Source organism: Panthera leo, chromosome B1 (genome assembly GCF_018350215.1).
Source record: "Panthera leo isolate Ple1 chromosome B1, P.leo_Ple1_pat1.1, whole genome shotgun sequence".
NCBI lineage: Eukaryota > Metazoa > Chordata > Mammalia > Carnivora > Felidae > Panthera > Panthera leo.
In genome coordinates this window covers 129991960-130014541 of record NC_056682.1, presented here as the reverse complement: position 1 = coordinate 130014541, position 22582 = coordinate 129991960, and the positions used below count along the sequence as shown (strand labels likewise).

The 22582-nt window shown below is 34.7% G+C and overlaps 1 protein-coding gene across 5 annotated transcripts in view; it reads left to right on the top strand.

The window, feature by feature from the left end:
* Nucleotides 1-22582, top strand: part of CCSER1 (coiled-coil serine rich protein 1) — an 845941-nt gene that overhangs the window by 354933 nt on the left and 468426 nt on the right. For 3 of the 5 annotated variants that reach the window (XM_042935884.1, XM_042935885.1, XM_042935886.1), the window contains exon 6: nt 16054-16110. The exons of the other annotated variants lie outside the window; for them this stretch is intronic. In XM_042935884.1, the coding sequence (XP_042791818.1) occupies nt 16054-16110 (57 nt within the window). The remainder of the gene's footprint in view (nt 1-16053; nt 16111-22582) is intronic. 5 annotated transcript variants of the gene reach the window in all.

The window sequence follows — 22582 nt, the reverse complement described above, 5'->3', positions numbered from 1 at the left end:
CGCTTGGGGCGCCTGGGTGGCGCAGTCGGTTGGGCGTCCGACATCAGCCAGGTCATGATCTCACAGTCCGTGAGTTCGAGCCCCGCGTCAGGCTCTGGGCTGATGGCTCAGAGCCTGGAGCCTGTTTCCAATTCTATGTCTCCCTCTCTCTCTGCCCCTACCCCGTTCATGCTGTGTCTCTCTCTGTCCCAAAAATAAATAAACGTTGAAAAAAAAAAAAAAGTTTGTGCTTGTAAAACCAGAGTTCTATTATTTTATTGCTTGACAGTTCTGATTTGCCTTTGCTCAGGTTTGTTTCTTTCATAAACTTTAGCTTGGGAGCATTGTCCACTTTAGCATTGAGAGTATGCCTTTATGTGCATGATGATACTGTATTTTGTAACACCTTAACCACTGACTCATTTTAAATCATATTTTAGTTGCTTATGAAACAAATTCATTTATTGATAGATTATTCACTAGTTCTCTAATTGGAATATTTGAAATAGTTATCTTATACTGTCTCTAGAGTATGTCTGTAGAATAGTTCATTTTTCATCAGAAATAATGAAATGACGGGCACCTGGGTGGCTCGGTCGGTTGAGCATCAGACTTTGGCTCAGGTCATGATCTCATGGTTTGAGTTCAGTCCCACATCAGGGTGTCTGCTGTCAGTGCAGATCCTCTGTCCGGATCTCTCTCTGTGTCTCTTCCCCTCCCTTGCTCACATTCTCTCTCTCTCTCTCTCACATAAATAAATAAATACATGCATACATACATACATACATACATACATAAATAATGAAATAATATAATTATACTGTGAAATATGGTTAGAACTTGTGGAATGAATCACTCAGGTATAAAATATTTTTAATTGTTAAAATTTTAATTTTAAAAATTAAGTTTTGGTATTACAAAAGTTACCTTGACCTCTGATGTTTTTGTAAATGTTAATAAAATGAAACAAAATTTTCTGTCCACAGAGTTTCCAAATATTTTATTTTATTTGTATGAATATTTCTACCATTGACAACCCATGAAAAGATACAAAGTGCAGCATAATTGAATTTCATAAATTTAAATAATTTCAGAAAAGTATAATCTCTTATTCCATTTGGATATTGATACTTAATACATTTTTAGAATTTTTCTAGATTAAATATTGTAATTAGTAAGGCAAACTTGCTAGAAAATGCACACTCTCAGTTAATATATATTGCTACACCAGTAGATTAACTAGATGAAATTTGAATTCTCAGAAATTTTATAAATACCTTAAGAACACACAAATGAAGGATCACAAAATAAAAAGTTGAATAATATGTAAAAGATATCTAATGTAATATTTATAAGGATACAAGATTAAATAATTGGAAGAAAAATATAGTGCTATAATTTTTTCAGGGAAGGATAAATGGCTAAAAGATTTACAATAGATTATTGAGTACAACAGATTATTGACTGGCATTTGAGATTTTATTTGAATCAAAGACTCAGAAATATTAGGTTATATTTATATTCTGAAGTAGTATTTTAATCACTTTACATCCAGTTGTCATTATTTCATTTTGGTTATATAAGAATCATCCTTGGAATGTATTATCTCTCTGTAAAACACACACTATGCTAGATACATGAATTGGTTTCAAATGTCATATTCATCCTTCCCATCTTCATTTTCACCATGCTGGTCTCATCATCTTTCCTCCATAAAATTCTCCCTTATGGATAGCAGCATCCTTTCTTGTCCACTGTCAGTCAGTTCCCCGCACAATAACTAGGGTGATCTTTATGGAATGAAATGCAACGTGCAGTATAATCATACCATTGCTTTCTCATCCCCTACTCACTCTGTATCCACTTAAGACACATTGGTATCTTCTAGATAGGTCACTGTACAGAGATCAGAATCCTTAACTGTCTCTCCAGGCTCCCTGTGGTCTTTCCTCTGCTTTCCTCTTCAGCCAGATGTGGTGTGTTCATACTCATTATGTGTGCTGCTGTCACTTCAGTTTTCTTTTGTTTCCTCAAGTGTGCCATGTATCTTCTGACTACAAGGCCTTTCATCTCGTTGGTTTTGTTGTCTGAAAGTTCCTTTCCCACTAAGTGTGTTTGTGGGGAGGAGAGTTCAATTTTTATTCCCTCTAATCTCTAACATGTTTATTGTCTACTCTCTGCTTCTTCAGGGTGCCAGAAGTGCTGTACGTGGGGACTCACAGATCAAATCAGACCCTCTGTGAACTCAGGGAAAAAAGAAAAATGATCCACATTCTCATTAACTTCTAGATGAAACTTATCATTCCTTAAATTTAGGCAACAATCTATAGCAGTATCCACAATGCCCCTGACTTTGTCACAAATACATGTATCATATATTTTTATATAATTTAGACTTGTGGAAGATATTTCAAAATGTCATTTAAGCTCGTCAGTATATTAAATTACAGTAGCTAGTATATCTGCTACTAGATCTTGTTGTTTGTTAATAAAGAAATATATATTATTATAGCCCAAATTAAAAAATATATATTTTTATTTTTTAAGGTTTGTTTTTTATTTAATTTGAGAAAGAAAGAGGGAGAGAGAGTGGGAGAGGGGCAGAGAGATAGGGAGAGAGGGAATCTCAAGCAGATTCTATATTGTTAGCACAGAGCCCAACGCGGGGCTTGATCTAAAAAACTGTGAGATCATGACCTGAGCTGAAATCAAGAGTCAGACACTCAGCTGACTGAGCCACCCAGGTGACCCTAAAAAAATATTTTAGACGATATATTGCAATAATATAATGTCTTACTTTTGAAATCCTAGATATTTCACCTTGTGTATTTAAAAACATCATTGTAAAAAGGGGTCCATAGACTTTACAAAACTAACAAAGGGATGAAGTTCATTAAAATGTTTAAAAACCTTTCCCTAGAATATAACACTAAGAAGACAGATATTTAGCTGAAGGGCCTAAAACATTCTCTGAAACATAGTAAGTTTTCAATACGTATGGCTTAATCAAGGAATGGCAATTCAACTCAGACTTCCAGAGCAACATCTACTGTGACTTCTTGACATGGTAAAATACCCTATCTTGGGTTCTCATAGGACTGGGTACTGCTCATGTTTGGCTCTTGTTACAACTTCTAGATTACATTTTTTTTTTTACTATAACTTCATTGTCATCTGCACTAGAATACATACTCTAAGTGGGTAGAGACCGTATTTCCATTGCATACATTGCCTGTACCCCACACAGAACCTAGCAAATAAATATTTGTGGAATGAACTATGTATTATATTGAGACATAAAATAAGTAAGACTACTTCTTGCCCAGAAGTTTTATAGAGACTATGAGACCTGTAAAATAATAGCACCGGGCAATAACCATAGCAATCATTCAACCAACCAACCAACAAACCAACCAACAAACCAACCAACCAAATAAATGCATAACTGCCGAAAAGGTACAGACACAATGTTATGGGAGTCAAAGGTAGTGGTATAGCAGTCCATATGTGGTTTATGGAAGTAGTGGTAATTTACATGAATTCTGGCGAAGAGGTAGACTATCTAAGGCATTTATAGATAGAGACTCATATTCTAGCACAAGGGAAGGACAGCAAAACATATGGAAAGGGTAAGAAACAGAACAATTTCAGATATTGACAATGGGTTATGTATAAGGAATGTATTCATCTATATGGATCGTTTTTGACAATGTTCGGAATAAACCTGAATGCTAAGTTAAGGTTTGGATTTAGTTGATTTGGCAGGCATTGCTGCTCCATTGACAGTTTTTGAATCGTGAAATATTTGAAGCTAAGCAATGGGAAGATTCAACTTAGAAAAAAAAATATCGTAAAATAGTTTTCTTGATAAGTATCCAACACATTTTAAAGATTCTTAAGATTTTTAAATTTAACAATTATTTTCCATATTATTCAAAATACCTCAAATTTTATCATGATGTAAGACCATAAAAATAGATAAGTCCCATTTTTCTTTTTTTTTTTAAACCTCTAAAAGGAGAGGTCTCATTGTTGCCCTATATGCAGTGGATAATGAGAATAATATTCAATTTATCTTCAAAAAAGATCAATGTACCCATTCACTAACATTATTTTAAGGGACATAATACACAACAACAGAGCCCATGCTTGCAGATTATTTCATTTTTATATAGTTAAAATCAAGATAACATGTGAGAAGATTACCATGGTGAAAAAAATCAAAGAAATACATTTTCATAGGCTTTGGTTAATACTATTATTTTTCACTCACTCTCCTCATGGGAATGGATTTATAATCTTGCAGACCTTCAAAAGTAAGGAAGTCAAGAATATTAAGTATTCTTTACAATCCTTTGAAAAGCAATAAATAAATAAGAATGCAATATGACAATATAATTATGCTAGCATCAGTATTTTCTCATTCCAAATACAGCTATGTGGTTATAGTCCCTTTTATGCCACCCCCAAAAATATTTTAATTGCTGTATTTGCATGAATGAGTTACTAGCCCTAGGGATTTTAGGAACTTGACGAGATGATGCAACACATACCAGGGAGTTTAGGAGCTTTAGGATCTTATGGACTTTGAGACAGACCTGGGTCCCAACACCTACTCTGCTGCTTCCCAATTCTGAAACCTCAGACAAGATACATCATTATCTGGAGCCTTGGTTTCCATAACGTAAAACAGAAACAAAAATAATAGGATCTCTGTAAGAATTACTTGACATAATGTATGCCTAACAGCATGGCTGACAATTTAGTTAGCAATCAATAAATGTGTTGTTTCATGCTAAATATATTATAATCATGCATGATAGAGATTGGAAAGTACAAAACAATCTTCCCCCAATTTTCTGAAATCCTGCACTTCAGGGTGGCTCAGTTGGTTAAGTGTCAGATTTCTGATTCTTGATGTCAGCTCAGATCATGATTTCACGGTTTGTGGGTTCGAGCCCCGCATCAGGCTCTGTGCTGAGAGCGTGAACCCTGCTTTCATTTCTGTCTCCTCTGTCTGCCTCTCCCCTGCTCGCTTTAAAATCCTGCATTTCAGTTTTTCACCAGGCCTATTACTTGAAATCCCACTATTTATTGATTCATTGGGTCAGAAAAATCTCTTTGCCACTGTAACCATGGCAGAGTTACAGGTATTGGCCATTCACTCCTTTCATTAAAGTGTGTTAGGGAAGTGAAGAGGTTTGAAATGGAGAGGGTGAAACAAAATTAATTTGAAGAGAGGGACTTTAGAATTGCTCAGTGTCAAAGCAAGAAGCTGGAGAACAGTGTAAGTAAAACAAGGAAATTGAAGGAAGTCTGAGAATGGAAGATTGAAAGTAATGAATGTGCCCTTTCTCTGCTACTTAGTAAAATTATAACTTTGGTTGAGTCCATTTTCTTGTCCTTAAAGTCAGCTTTTCCCTGCCTTTCTCCTAGAATGCTAAGAAGTTACAGAGAACACAAGGTCAAGATTTGGATGGCTTAGTTTCAAATCCTATCTCAAACCCTATAAATTATCTCATTTGGAGCAAATTATTTAGCAACTACAAACATAAATTTATCAATCTATAAAATGGTGATAGTAATACCTAACTCCAAAGGACCAAAGAACCATATGTATGTATATTTATTTATAAATATAAATATGTATATTTATTTATAAATATAAATGTCTATTTATAAATATAAATATGTCTATTTATTTATATAAATATATATATTATTTATATAAATATATTTATTTAAAATATAAATATATACTTATTTATATAAGTATATATTTATAAATATAAATAAATATATACTTATTTATAGATAAATAAATATATATAAATATATACTTATATATATAAATAAGTATAAAATACTTATTTATAAATATAAATAAATATATACTGATATATATTTATAAATATAAATATATATTTATTTATAAATATATATAATATATATAACATATATAAATATATATTATATATAAATATATAAATATATAAGTATACAATATATATAAAATATATATAGATAAATTATATATAAATATATAAATATATATTTATATTTATAAATTCTATGATGTTGAACAAATACAAATTATTTTCAAAATCGGCCCTACACTTTTACTTTGCTAGGTACAAATTAATGTTTTAGTGTTTTCCTAGTATCATAAATCTTTTTCCTGGAAATAGTTTACTATATATTCAACAATAACATTATTTATCTAATATGCATATTCTGATACTTGTAGTTAAGTTTTTCATCTAATACCATTCATTTAAAGCAAATGTGAGTTATCAGATATTTCTTAATTTATTTTTTGGTTTGTATGATTTTGTTAGGTTGCAAAATATACCAGTAATAGTATGAAAATAGTGTTTCATTAGTGATATTCTCCTGTGACTCACTATCTCATTAACCATATTTTGCAACCATTTACTTAAAATATTGATTTATGATGCCCAAATTAAAACACACAAAATTGCAGAAAGCCTTTTGATGGGGATTTCCATTTATCTGTTCAAATTGAAAGAAAAAGAAACAGTCATCAAAATGACCAAGGGTGACATAGCTTCAGATTTCTCTTTGTTACCTAATGACACTATTTAAGATAGACTGTCAAAGCCCATTAGGTTTACTGATATATTCTGCAGTTTAGATGAAAACAGAGTTTTCACTCAGCAGGAGGAGAGTGAGAAGTGCACTTATTCTACTCAGGCTCAGAGATGTTATTCTTTTTCTGTTGTTGCTATGGGATAACAATTGCATCAATAATGAGAAAGCCATCAAGCAAAGCTGTGTGCACCGTAATAAAAGTTGTTTTGATGCAAATAAGTCTTGGTAGCTTAGGGTTCTCAGTTTTTACAAACTGTGGTGACAAACTCTATAAATCAAATCAGAACTGAATTGCTGATATATAGATAAAAGAGGGAGGAAGTTTGATCTTTTAGTAGCCTCAGTGGTTATTCCTATATCTAAAAACACTCTTAGAAGTATTTACTGTAAAAAAGTATGAATGTTGTTGCCAATATTTTTTTAATGTCAGTTTTCAATATCACAGAAGTCTAAATGAAGTTTTTGTTAAAACATATTATGAGGCAGGTGAACTTAACGTTATCCACTTTGGGATAGTGTATTTTTCTAGCAAATGTAAAAGAATCCCTGAATATAACTTTTTCCCCCTTTATTTTTGGCATTGGGGTTGGTCCAAAGAGGACAAAAAGGAATTTAATAAAATTGCTTGCTATTAAAAAAAATGTTTATACCTTACACATATTCACATTTACTTCAAAATTCTCATTTTTTAGGGGCGCCTGGGTGGCTGAGTCGGTTAAGCGTCCGACTTCGGCTCAGGTCACAATCTCGCAGTTTGTGAGTTCGAGCCCCGCATCAGGCTCTGTGCTGACAGCTCAGAGCCTGGAGCCTGCTTTGGATTCTGCGTCTCATTCTCTCTCTGCCCCTCCCCCACATGGGCTCTGTCTCTCTCTGTCTCTCAAAAATAATAAAAATGTGAAAAAAAAAATTTAAAAAAATTTATCTTTTAAAATTTCATGGAAACATTGGCATTTGAGACCCTTATGTTTACCTGGTTGACATTTACCTGGTTGACATTTGCTGGTAACATATGTCTTCCAATCTGAAGAATTAGAAACTGAATAGATTTCATACGAGGAGTTCAAAATACAATTGCTCATGTTTCATATTTTTGTGTCATTTGTCCACATTCCTCTCTGTGGTTGTTGAACAGAAACTGCAATGCCTATATATAGAGAGATCTTCCAGGGAGCTGGAAGAATAGCTAAGAACTGAATACATACTGAGTTACTATAAAATTATTAGCCATGTGTATCTAAGTTTTGACTTTTCACTGCTAGGTGCAATTTGAGAATGGATCTTCCCTGTATAGAAAGAGATTATAAATATGTAGATGGGCACCAAAGCCTGAATTTATAAAGCAGTATACTGTGCTAGATTGTAGTCATAAATGTTTCTAGATGGAAATTAGATTTGGGAAATTTAGCAACCAATTGAAATAAGCATTTCAAAACCTTGTAGTGTTTTTTTCTGTTTGTTTTTTTGTTTTTTGTTTTTTGTTTTTTTGCTTTTTAATTAAGTCTGAAGAGAGTGCACAGGATGTCACACAGTAAACAGGTGCTGTCACCTTAAATTACCAGACACCCCATGACAAAGTCTGGCAACAGTGCTGTAGACCTTCACACTACGAAATGAGTTTGATTATCAGGCATGGATTGAAATGTTTCTGTGTCCCACAAGACTGTCTAATATACGCTTCTTTAATTCCAGCTGTAGGACTCTTCACTGCATTTGAAAGATAATATCTCATGTAACTGAAATCATTTCCAAATTGACCACTACCTCACTCTTAGAATGTATTTTTTGTTTGTTTGTTTGTTAATAAATCTTTCTCAAGATGGGTGATGAATAATCAGTTAGATGTGGTTAGGACTAGTGTTCAACTATCAAGTCTGAAGTTGTGAAAGGGTCTGAGATTTCATCCTGAACTCAAGCTAATGAGTTAGCCTCTCATGACTTAATAGACATTGGCAGAAAGATATGAGGCATCTGGGTCAGAGACAAAATAATGTATTATTTACAAAAAAGCAGCCTCCAGAGTAACACTGTAGTGTTGTTCCCTGTGTCAGTTCTCACAGGGCAACATAATAAGGCCCAGGTGATGCCTGTACATCTGGTAAGGGTATATTTGAGAAGAAGAACCCTCACGTTAGAAGATTCTGTCTTTTATGGAAGCTTTTGGCAAAAGTGTTCATTCTTTACCCAGAAGAAACCATTTTCTTACTTACCCTGTGCAAAGTTAGGGAGCAATCCACAAGACGATCCTTATTTCTAACATTAATTACAAATCTGGGTACCATCAAAACCACTTTTGGTTTTGATAATGCACTGTATGGACTCATAGAACCCACTGAAAGCTGTTACACTCTAGGTAGTGCTTTACTGTGATGAAGAAACACAGATTAGTATCAGCCAAGGGAAGGGGTGCATATGGCAGAATCCAGGAAAGTTCCAAGCATGCAGCTTTTAGTTGTCCTCCTGCAGTAGAGTCATGGACATTGCTGTTCTCCCAGCAACTCTGTGTGACAATATGGAAAGAGGATTGCCAAACCAGGGAGACGTGCCTGAGCGTTGGTGTTCATAGTTTCACTGAAGCACAGTTACTTTTAGCAAAATTGACTGGTTACATAAGGGTAATTGACTACCCACATGACCAGTCTTTGTCTCCAGCTCCTCCAGAGGGAAAGCTGATACTCTGTGACCCAATGCTCCTGCCCCAAATCACATCTGGTGTGGCTAGCTCCTACCCAAATTCCTATTGTTAGACCATCCAGTGTGACCAGAGAACCCTAGGCAATTAAAAACATTTCTATCACCTTGCAGAAACCAAAGAAAAAGTTAAATTTAGGCAATATTGAATTCCTTACTATGTACTTTAGAAATTAAGCAAATCTCACTTGAGAGGGGAAAAGTATCTTTATCTGCATCTTTCCAGAGCTGTCTGCTTATACAAATATTTCTGATAAGCTAATAATGGAGTAAATTGCTATGAATGCATAGATGTGTAGAATAGTCTGCCGATTATTGCCATGATTCCAGTAGTCATGGAAAATAGTCTGCTAGTGCCGAGGTATTACTTTCCATTTGTTAAAACTCCTCTTTTCTGATTCCCATTCCCCAATTTATTGCCCTTCGGATGGGTTACAACCCTTTTTCTCTATGTTATATTGATTAGATCTAAAGAAAATGACCAACAGACTATTTTAACTTGTGTTAAAGTAACTTCCACTCTCGCTTTAACTTCTGTGGTTGGTAATAGAGGAAGTCTTTCATTGGGAAGTCCCTTTACATCTCTTAGACTTAGATGTAGCTTTGACAAATTTTGTGGGACTTTCAATGGGAAAATAAATCACAGATTATCTGGAGGTTATAGCGATCTCCTTTTTATGGGATGGTATTATAGAGATTTCTCTTTTTTTTTTTTCCATAACAACAATGTGATTCTTCAATAGATATAGAATTAGCAAAACATACTTGTGATTTAGAATGTAAGGAGCTAATTTCATGTGTTCCTTAAAATGCAATTTTTGACAGTGGAATCTCCTCTTTGCTCCCACCATCTACTAATTGGAAAGGAGAGGACAAGTACTCCTCTTTGCCTTCAGATGTCCCTGTCTGTGACCATTACCCTTGATTCCTATGAATGCACTTATATTTTCAGCTGTGACTCTTGCTCCTCATAATTCATTTTCCCTTTAGGTACTCCCACTGAACCAAAAGGGAAAAGCATCTGATGCTCCTTCTTATGTATTTGACTCAAGCATCGATACCTTTCCTTGATATCCCAAAGTAAAGATTGGAACACTTAAGAATATTTTCTAAAAGCTATGGCATCTTTTCCAAACAATTTTTACTAAATATGACTCCCGTAAAAAATAATTTCACTGTCAAATAAATTTGGAAAGTGTTGTAAACAGTATTTTCCTCTAGGGAAATTCAAAATACATATTATGCATAAAAGGCTGTAACAAAATCCTGCAGCAAAATCTAGACAGGAGAATAACAATAGGTAAATAAATACAGAGTACAGCATGTAACCAACATGCTTTCTTATAAGATATGATTTGCCTCCTCTGACATCAGATCTAAGTTTCCAAGGCTGCCTTTCATGAGGAAGAGTTCTGCCTTAGCTTTAATGCCCAGAAGCATTGGCTGAACTAGTCTGCCTTCTTAAGATCCAGACATAAGAATGTGAAGCTCACAGAAATTATTTTCCCTCCTGCTCAAGACTTTCCTTCTAAGTTCTTATCATTTTTTTGTGGATACTGGTATCCACAAAATACTGGGCTTATTAAGGGACAAGTGAATCCATCCTCAGACTGTGGTTTTGGTCACTGACTCCAAAAAGGATGCCAAATTTCAATGTAACACAGTGCCTTTTAATTCTTGCATTAAACGCAGTAACTAAAGCAGGGATGAGGTAGTGGAAGCATCAGTGTTCGCATCTTATTAATATTTCTTAAATGTAGCTTCTAACTATAACTCAAGGATCAGGGGATTTTTCTGCCCTGAATAAAGTCTGAATCAACTGTTTCTTTTTTAGATATGCCCTAGTATGCTTAGTTGTGCCTTAGATACTAATATTGTATGCAAAAAACTAGTGGAACATTATTTTAATAATTTATTTTCTACAAAATCTTTTATATGTTTTTACTTAGTAAATGAATGGCATTAAATATATATATACATTTTTATATATTTTATATTATATTTATACATATATATTTTTTTCCTATAAAGAATATAGGATTTTGGGGGTGCCTGGGTGGCTCAGTTGGTTAAGCATCTGACTCTTGATTTTGGTTCAGGTCATCATCTCACAGTTCATGAGATCAAACCCTGCATTAGGCTCTACAATGAAAGCATGAAGCCTGCTTGGGAATCTCTCTCTCCCTGTCTCTCTGTCCCTCCCCTGCTCTCTCTGTCTCTCCCTCTCTCTCAAAAATAAATAAACACTAAATGAAAAGAATATAGGCTTATTTTAGTGGAAACAGTACTTCAATAATTTGTCCTTTCTTTGAGAGCCTGGTATCCCCCAACTCCAAGATTCATCTACTTGAGAAACTGGAAATTTCTGAGAAGACTTAGAAGTTGTTTATAAATATACCACATTCATTCATCTTACAGTCATTCTTGTTCAGGTTTACTTTTTTTTTTTTTTTTTTAACTAATTTTTGAAGCTACCTTTTACTCTTTTAGCTGGAACATGCTGGATTTAATTTTCAAAAGGCTTTCCAAAGCCTAATTTATAAACCCAGTGTTTCATGTATGTATATTGCCTAGTTAAGCCTGTCAGAATTTGATTGAGCATGAGTTTTAATAGATTTGCAGGAAGAATTATTAAAGCATTTGATCTACATTTCATACTTCAGAGGTCAGAAAGATAAAACATATATTTGCAAATAAATTCATATGAGATGAGTTTGAGAGAAATTAATTTCATGGTATTTATGTCTTATTTGGGTGACATTTGTAGCCTTTTGTTGAGCATTGCCAGTAGAGGTCTACAGTATGACACCATTTATTATTATTATTTGCAAAAGATGGAGTATAAGTTCTGTATTTAATAATATTTATTTTGTTGTTGATATACTGTTTTGAAAGTGTTCCTAATAGGATTGTTTATTTTATATTTTAGAGTAAAATGCCTGTTTCATCACAGTTTGTATCCAAGCACTCTTATTTGCTGTTGCCAAAGACAAATAATGTTACTTCAACATATTCCCACCTTTTCACTTTTTTGTTCATATTGACGTGTTTTTTTTTTTTTTTTTTTTTTTTTTTTTTTTTTTTTTTGCTAGTATCTTAGTCCAATATCTTCTACCTGGACTTTCTTATGTACTAATTAAACTCAAAAATATATTATTTATGATAAATAGGAAAAAATGAAAACATACTTTGTGTCTTATACATTCAAAATCTTTAGAACCTGGAATTTTGAATAGAAAAACCATTCAGAAAACAAAGATATTGCAAGGAAAATATCCCAGTTCCCTCCTTAAGGTACATATCTAATAAACATTATCAGATGTACTTTCACTAACCTTAATTTAGAGAATGATTCCAAATTAAAAATGACTTCTAGGTATAAGATAATTTGATTCTACATTTCATGTGGCTTTACAAATTGATCTTAATGCCGAGGAAAAATATTTGTGAAAGGTCCACTCGTCCAGTCTATGCCAATTAGGTTTATAAGCAGTGGCAAAAATATTCCTCACTTGTATGTTATTTAAAAAGATATGTTGACTAATTTGTTCTTTGTTAAATGAATCTTTAAATAAGTAAGGCCAGGGACACCTGGGTGCTCAGTCAGTTGAATGTCTGACCCACTTCCGCTCGGGTCAGGATCTCACGGTCCATGAGTTTAAGACCCATGTCGGGCTCTGTGGTGACAGCTCAGAGCTGGGAGCCTGCTTTGGATTCTGTGTCTCCTTCTCTCTCTGCCCCTCTCCCACTCATGCTTTGTCTCTCTGTCTCAAAATAAATAAACATTAATTTTTTTTTAAATAAGTAAGGCCATTTCCTAGAAAACTTGTAATTTGTTTTAGCTAAAATTGAGCTCAAATGAACTCAAGTTGGTATATAATATGCATTTCCATATTTCTAGAAATAAGTAAAAGACAAGGACAATCACTCTGGGTTGTAATTTGCAGGCTAGAAAGCATCTCATAATGGTAGTAGAGAGGACTTTGAAGAAGCCTAAGGGTAGATCTCTTCTAGGACAGAACTCTGAAAGTGTACATGACTCTTATGCAGCTAAAGAAGAAGTAAGGTGGATTGTGCTGTTGACAGTCACATGGTCCACTCCAAGCTCAGGCTGTACAGTCCATCTCCGTCAACTCTTTAAAGCACTCCTTATCTGTGCACCACTCATTTTCCAACTCTAAATTTAACCTTCTAAGGCCTACATGTCTGTCACTTGTTAAGCCTATACAACAATGGCACAAAGTCTCCCACTAGGTTACAAACACACAGAACTATTGTTTCTGCTAACAATTTCTTAAAAAAAAAATTTTTTTTAGTGTTATATTCATTTAAAAAAAATTTTAAGTTTATTTATTTATTTTGAGACAGAGACAATGTGTGTGTTTGGTGGGGGGGGAAGAGTGGGAGACAGAGAATCCCAGACAGGCTCTGTGCTACCAATGCAGAGCCAGATGCGGGGCTCGAACCTACAAAACTGTGAGATCATGACCTGAGCCAAAATCAAGAGTCAAATGCTTAACTGACTGAGCCACCCAGGTGCCCCTGTTTTATTCATTTTCAGAGAGAGAGAGAGAGAGAGAGAGACAGACAGACATAGAATCCGAAGCAGGCTCCAGGCTCTGAGCTGTTATCACAGAGCCCAACACGGGGGATTGAACTCACAAACTGAGATCAGGACCTGAGCCAAAGTCAGTTGCTTAACTGACTGAGCCACCCAGGCTCCCCTCCACTAATGGTTTCAAAGTACAGAAAGAGAATGGAGCTTGGCACCTTGTCAGAGGTCTGGAACTGATGACTGAGAGTGGCTAGCAAGTAGAATGCCAAACATTATAAACTGTTTCCAGAAGTTCTGAGACTCTAGGTCCTTGGATTTTAGGGTAGCAATTTAATGTGACTTATCTTCTAGTGAATAGTGGCAACTGGGAAACTCCCATTAGTATTTTGTCATGGTAAACAGGATAGATTTAGAAAAGAGTTACAGTCGTAGTAACATTTTGTCAATAATTTTTTTTTTAATTTTTATTTATTTTTGAGACAGAGAGAGACAGAGCATGAATGGGGGAGGGTCAGAGACAGGGAGGCACAGAATCCGAAGCAGGCTCCAGGCTCCAAGTGTCAGAACAGAGCCCGACATGGGGCTTGAACTCACGGACCGTGAGATCATGACCTGAGCCAAAGTCAGATGCTTAACCAACTGAGCCACCCAGGCGCCCCAATAATTTTTAATATCATTTAAAGGTATATACTCGCATGTTCTCCCTCAATAAGTGCTCCCTCTCTAGTGTTTTGAAATTTCAGTGTGCAAAAGAACCATTGGGAAAGGGAAGTGAGCAAGAATGTTTACTATTCAGTTTTCTGAGCCTTATTCTTGGCTTCTGAATCAAAATTGAATTTGTCCGGTGTAAAAACTCAAAATTTGTTTGCCAAATAAATGCCCATGCTAGATCCAATCCCAGCAGCCTTTGCAGCACACTTTATGAAACATAGCCCCATTAACATCTGTATAATGTGTATTATGTGTTGCATAGCCATACAAATGTGGAAATTATTCACAGATCCCACAATGGTATTGCCTTCACTGCATTTTTTTCCTATAATGCTTCATTCAATAATATTAGTTGGATAGTGATTTAGCAAATCATGGTGTCTACTCACCAATTACATCCATTTTAATGTGATAACATTTCACTCTCTAAATGTATGCTAGGTGTCTGTAATATGGAAAATTATATAGTGAGGGGCCCTTAGTCAGTTGAATGTCCAACCCTTGATTTCAACTCAGGATATGACCTCACAGTTGTGAGATCAAGCCCTGGGTGAGGCATGGAGCCTGCTAAAATCCTCTCTGTCCGTCTGCTGTCCTCCCACACCTCTGTCACTCTACATACATACATACATACATACATACATACATAAATTTAAAGAAAAAAATGAAAAATATACAGTGAAACTTCTCATTCCATTACCTTTGTCTGTTGGGAGAATTATCACATACATAAATAATTATAATACAACGTAGAAATAATTGCCATAAAAGAAATAAAGATTAAAGGGTTTTCCCAGAAGGAAGTTGCTTTCAGCTTGGAGTTGATTTAAAAATGGGGTGTTTCAGGAATGCATTCATGAAACTGTTTGAATTTGAGTTAGGCCATGAAACACAGCATTTAATATAACTGAGCTAGGAGAGAAAACATTGGCACATGGTGGGAGAGTGCAGGGTATGCACATAGGACCTTGTACTGGATGTGTACATAAAACGATTCTGAATATTGCATAGCAATGATTGGAAAGATGAGTAAGAGACCAGGTAGGACAGCCCACGTAAAAGTCCCCTCTGAATGATAGATAAGGAATATAATCTTCATTGTATAGGTAAGGAAGTGATACTAAGGGTTAGAGGTACAGGCAATACTTCAGGATGATGTTCCAGGGAAGTATGCAGTCGATTGAAAACAAGATTGGTGTTTAGGAGACCACTGAGACAAGGTAAAAAGTACCTGAAGTTAAATAAAGAATAAGAGAAAAATAATATGAAGAGGCTTTACCCAGGTAGACTCAAAGTCTTGGCAAGTACTGTGCATGGGGGAGGGGGAGGATTAGCAGCCATCCCCAGAATTTCAAAGCTGCTCACCAGGAGTAGTGGTGACACTTAACAAAAACACAAGTTGCTACATCATCATCAAAATCATCCATTAGATTCTTTTGTGAGTATTTAGATTTCACTTTTTTTCAGAGGGGGGAGTCTTAACCATTCCATTTTTTTTTATTTGAAAGATGCAGGTTGGATACCAGAGGAAGAGTGGCCCAAGAGGAGTTGAAGAGAGCAATGGGGTATTTATTTATAAGGAAGAAATACTTCACTTGTTTTCTTATTGCAAAATGTGCACTCTCTTGGGAGGGGGGGAACTATATAACATACTCAAAATTAAGTAATCTTTGCCAGTAAAGTATGCTACCTACTGATATTTTATACTTACCAAAGATGGGAATTTTCTAAGAGGACAACAATAACTTGAGAGGTGCTTGATCCTTTTTAAAATTTATTTACTTTTGTTTAGCTGCTAATCCCATTACTTCCTGTTTTATTTGAGGTTCTGTATCATCCTGCCTTACTTAACCAAATATTTCCGGGTAGCCTTTTAGCAAATAAACTTTTCATTCATTTACATTTTTTTTTTCAAAATTACATCTTCCAATTCCTTAGAGCTACCACAAATTAATCTAGAATAGTATATTATTGTGACCAAAAACAAGTTTTGTAAAACCAGTTGAAGTTGAGAAGGATGAAGAACATCAATGACATAAGAGCCCAGTTACTGTTCTACGTATCTGTATCAAAATTGAAAAAGAAGCAAGGGAGATAGAGAACTAACATCCAAACACTTGAAAAGAAGTATGTTTGTTTAGTATCTCATCATAAGGGCTTGGGGGATGGGATAGTGGTGGATGTCATGGTAGGTGAAAATCACTTCATAGTGATTATTAACATCTTTCTAATTGGAAATTTTATTTGAATATTGTTATTTAAAACATAAGATGACCTGGCTTGCCAGTAGATTTTTAAATTTTTTTTTTCTTTAAGTTTATTTATTTGAGAGAGAGTATGAGGGAGAGCTGGGGAGAGAGGCAGAGAGAGAGGGGTACAGAGAATCCCAAGCAAATTCCACACTGTCAGCACAGAGCGCAGAGAGCTGAACCCCATGCAGGGCTTGAACTCAAGGAATTCATGAGATTATGACCTGAGTTGAAATCCAGAATCCAACACTTAATCTGCTGAGCCACCCAGGGGCCCCTGCCAGTAGATGTTTAAAACTTATTCTTCAATGTGCAATTTGAATGTGGGGAAATGATTAGTTAGGTATAGTACTGTAATAAGCATTTGAGGAGTACATTTACACTTGAGAATTTAGAAAAAAGGCAACCAAGAGTAAGCTGACATTTTACTGTTGCAGAGTTGTTTTTTTCTTTCCTTCTTTGCAATACAGTTTTGTGGGGTTTTTCGTTTGTTTGTTTATTTATTTTGCTTTTATCCTATTAAGTACTTTTTCAAAGTACCACAAAGTGGGTGGCTGAAAACAAGAGAAATTAATTTTCATACAGTTCTAGAGACTAGAAGTCCAAAAGCAGCGTGTCAGCAGGGTTGGTTCCTTCTGAGAGCTCCGAGGCAGAATCTGTCCAGGCCTGTCTTACCTTCTACTGATTGCTAACAATTCTTGGCATTCCTTGGTTTCTAGATGCATCACTCCAGTCTAGCCTTTATCTCCACATGTCACTTTCCTTGTTTCTGTGTGCCTTTTCATGGTCCTATTCTTGTAAGGACACCAGTCATATTGGATTAGGGGCCCAGTCTACTCCAATATGACCTCATCTTGACTAAGTACATCAGCAACAACTGTTATTTCTCACTAAGATCTAATTCTGAGATTTTAGGGTCTTGGACATCAACATTTGGCAGGGGGGAGGGGCAGAAATACAGACCCATAACAGTATATCTGTCTCAAGTAGGGTTCTCCATAGTAACAAAGCCAGTAGGAAATATATCTATACCTTTCTATTTAATTATTTTATACTATAAATGCATAATTTTTATCTATTATTTATCTATCTATTTATCTATAATCTATCTATTTTAGGGATTTGGCCCACAAATCTATCTATTTTAGGGATTATCTATCTATTTTGGGGCCTGGCAAAATCCATAAGGCATTACTGTCAGGCTGAAAACTTAGGCAGGATTTCTATGTTACAGTTTTAAGACAGATTTCCTTCTTCCCTGGGAAACCTCAGTTTTTGCTCTTAAGGATGTGGTCCAATTTTTTTTTTTAATATTTATTTATTTTTGAGTGAGAGAGTGTGAGAAGGTGAGTAGCAGGAGACACAAAATCTGAAGTAGGCTCCAGGCTCTGAGCTGTCCGCATAGAGCCCGACACGGGGCTTGAACCCATGAACTGTGAGATCATGACCTGAGCTGAAGTCAGTTGCTTAATCAACTGTGCCACCCAGGAGCCCCTGATGTGGCCCAATTTTTTTATGGAGAGTAGTCTGCTTTACTTAAAAGTCAACTAATTATAAATTTTAATGACATTACAAAATACCTTCAGAGTAACATCTAGACTACCAGTTTGACCAGACAGCTGGCAGATAGCCAAGTTGACACATAAAATTAACCATCACACTCAGCAAAAATAAGATAAGGAAAATCACAAAATGAAAAGAAGACAGAATATGTGTAATTAAAAATCTCTTTGGGTAGGGGCACCTATGTGGCTCAGTTGGTTGAGCATCCAACTCTTGATTTCAGCTCAGGTTATGATCCCAAGTTTGTGGGATCGAGCCCCACATTGGGCTCCACATGGAACATGGAGCCTGCTTAACATTCTGTCTCTCTTTCCCTCTGCCCTTCTTCCATGCTTTCGCCCTTTCTCTCTCTAAAAAAATAAATAAAATGAAAATAATCTTATATCACTGTGTTATTTAAATATCTTTACTTAATGCTTGCTTTGCACATCTGTTAATAGAATAATCTGATCAAGAGAAAGTTCTCTATAGTGCAAAGAGTTGGATTCCCAGATAGGAACTTAATTACTACTTGGTTCATTTAAACTCTTCGAAGTGCATTTTCTCATCTGTAAGATAACAAAACTACTACCTTAAAGAGATGTCCACATACAAGTTCATCAAATAAAATAATATAATTTAAAACATTTTAAAACCAAAGTGTTCAATGTGCTCTACATATTATTAACAAATTTTGTGTTTCCTGTCTTCTGCATAACATACTGGTCAACATACCATTATAGGTAAAAGCAGAAATTTGGAGAGAACAAATATGAATAATAAATAATTGTTAAAATAAATAATGATACATCCAAAGTGTGTGATAATGTGCTTCCATTAACACAAATACAGAGGATTTATATTTTCTACCATAGAAAGATGTCCATGACATATTATGAAATTAAAAGTAAACTTGTAACCTTGGAATCCAAGATGAGAGATTAAATGTCAAACTGTAAACATTATCTTTTCCTTGACAGTGGGGGTAAGGTGATACAGGGGGAGTTTCAGTTTTCCATGTATGCACTGTTTGAATTTTTAAAAGAATAAATTGGGTTACTTTTGTAATAAAGATTGAATTCACTCTCAAATATTAAAAATATTTAATGAATTTAAAACTACTGCAATAATCTGAGGAATATCAATTATATTTGGGTACATCTAGAGATCTACATTGTTCCTCTGGTTTGTGCATGGGAGCAACTCACATACGGAAGGAATTATATTGCTATTATATTGTTATGTATCAGCCAGCTAAAAGTGCTTCCAAAAGGACAAGGGCCAAAATATTAAGGAGCATTTCCAAATGGAAGTTCTTGAAAACATGCCAGTGTTTGGAAGAACTTTTTATTTCATTAACTGAATGCAGATTTTACTTTTCTTGTCCCAAAGCTAAAGGATTTGATTTATCACCCTATCTAGTTACTAATGGAGATATTTGGGAAGTAGAATGTGATGTTGTTGATACTATTGAACTGTTTAGCACCCAGGAGGATAGAGAGGACAGCACCTTTGAGTTTGTGAAAATGAGAAGAGAGCCAATTCCTAATTAAATATTTCCTTGAATGTGGCAAGAACAAGAGTGTTCTAAAAACTGATAAACACTTGGGTTACATCAAGGACTTTTATATTCCCATCTTTATTATGCCAGATGTGTGCTGCCAACTTAAGTAATTACTGTTTTCCCAGTAGGAAGTTTGCTGAAATGTATTTTTGCTCAAAAATATGCTAACCAAAAAACCATTTTCCCCCCTTTTGAGTTTTTCATTTTTACAAATGTGAGAAATGTATAAAACCTTTTTTAAAGCTTCACATAGTATCATTTATAGGGGAAATCTTTTTGATATAATACAGATATAGAACCCAGAGACTTGCCATGAAAAAACTTATCTGGACAGTTTTCATCTTCGATAACATAGTAGGTGGAGCATCAAAATATGCAGACATACTATAGATTAATATAAAATTATTCAGACACATTTTTTTGCAGCCAATGACTTCTGTTTATTTTCTATTAAAATAGTTACTTTTATTTGTATTTAATATTTTTAGAATATTGAAATATACAGGGATCCACTTTCCTCATTGTCTGCAAATAAGTTTTTAAAGCTCATTATTTTTAGCAGCAATTTTTGGTGTTTGTGATTAACTTCCCATGAGAATGTGCTTGTTATGAGATTGTACTCTTCCCAGTTTCAAATAACTCTTCAGTTTTCATTTCACCTTTGTAAATGTCAGAATGATTTGAATATAAGAAAAAAAAATGAGCATACTTAAAAAAATATGTATATATATACATATATATGTATATATGTATGTATATGTGTATGTATACACACACACACACACACACACACACACACACATATATATGGTTTGTTTTTGAAAATACTGTTGCCTAAATAAATTGGTAGTCATCAAAGTATACTTTGCTACATTTCATAATCTACTCATCTGAAGGTAGACAAAAACACATATTATGAAAACTTCCGCAAGTAACTAGTTTAACTAAATGATAGAAAAAAAACTTTACCTTCCCCCCATCCCCCCCCCCCGCCCCCACCTATTATGCCATGAATTCTTTAGGGAATAGGCTCCAGCAGCAGCTTGGGCTCCCTTTCATGTAGTTCTCTGGGTACTTCTTGTACTTCTCTGGGTACTTCAGTTGAACCCAAGTACCTTTCTCTTTGGCTTCCTTCTTTTTCTGACCAGTATCCATCACAGGCTTCATGAAGCTATCTAGGCTTTTAGAGTGCTTAATATGCTCAATATGTACCTTAATTCTCTTGGCAAGAATCCTGCCCCTAACTTGTTTAGTTACAATAATATTAGAAGCAAGCTAAGTAACATTGCAAACTCTTCCAGTTTTTCCATGGTGACATTTGCTGGGCATTTCTTTTTGAATAGAGTCCATTCCCTGATGTCTACAAAATCACCTCTCTTGTAAATTTGCATCTATGTGGGCCAAAGAATGACTCCCAGTTTCCTAGAAGTTCTAGAGAACATACAGCAGGAACTTCTCCTCTTTCCGTTGGTGGTAGTCATTTTGGCTCGTTACTGGAAGATCGCATTTCCAGCCAAAAGGCAGATTTCATTTTTTAAGAAGAGTAGAAAGTGGATGAGAGTTTATACTTCCACACAACTTTTTTGGCCCATACATGATGAATAAAATATTTACTAAGTCCATACATAGAACAAAAGCAATGCAGATATAAATTGTAGAAGTCAGATGTTAGAAACAGGGTATATACTTTAAAAAACTTGGGTTTATCAAGTGGAATATTATATATCTATATTTGTGTATACATATATATTTATATATATATGCATACATAAATGTATATATATTTAAGAATTTTGATGAACTAGTTCTAAGTCAAAACAGAAGACTCTATTCAGAGTAAGGAAAACAAACCTATCATCATGAGAGAGATTTGTATAATGCGTTGTTGTTTTAGGCTATGTACTAAAGGTATAAAAATGAATAGAACATAATGAACTGTGGTAGAGAAAAATATGTAAATAACAGCATACAGTAGAATAGTAATTAGAAACAAATTTTATTCTAGAATGAATCTGGGATACAATTTTAATTAGAAAATCACATGTGTAAAAGCTATGTATTTTTTTTAAACGTGAGAATGCATCAGCACTCCTGCATCCATTGCGTAAATTCCTAGCAGTGCTATTGCTGGGTCATAGGGTAGATCTATTTTTAATTTTTTGAGGAACCTCCACACTGTGTTCCAGAGTGGCTGTACCAGTTTGCATTCCCACCAAGAGAAACTCTTAAAAACTAAGAATAAACTGAAGGTAGATAGGGGTTGCTAGGGAGGGGAAAATGGGTAATGGGCAATGAGGGCAGAAGGGCACCTGTTGGGATGAGCACCGGAAACCAATGTACGGAAACCAATTTTGTATGGAAACCAATTTTACAATAAATTTCATTTTAAAAAAAGCATGAGAATGCATAAATAAAATTTCTTACATCTTTAGTTGTGAAATTCTTATGTTATACCAAGGACTTATAGGGAATATTCCATAAGGGTTTACTGCAGGCAGTAAAGTATCAGTTATATTTAATATTTTCAATCTGCTAATTAAATATATCCCATTTTACTAAATTATTGTTTATTATGATATTATTACTGGGGTTTGAATTATAATTGCAAATTGAATTTTTTTTAAGTTTATTTTGAGAACAACAGAGACAGTGCAAAGTGGGGGAAGGGCAAAGAGAGAGGGA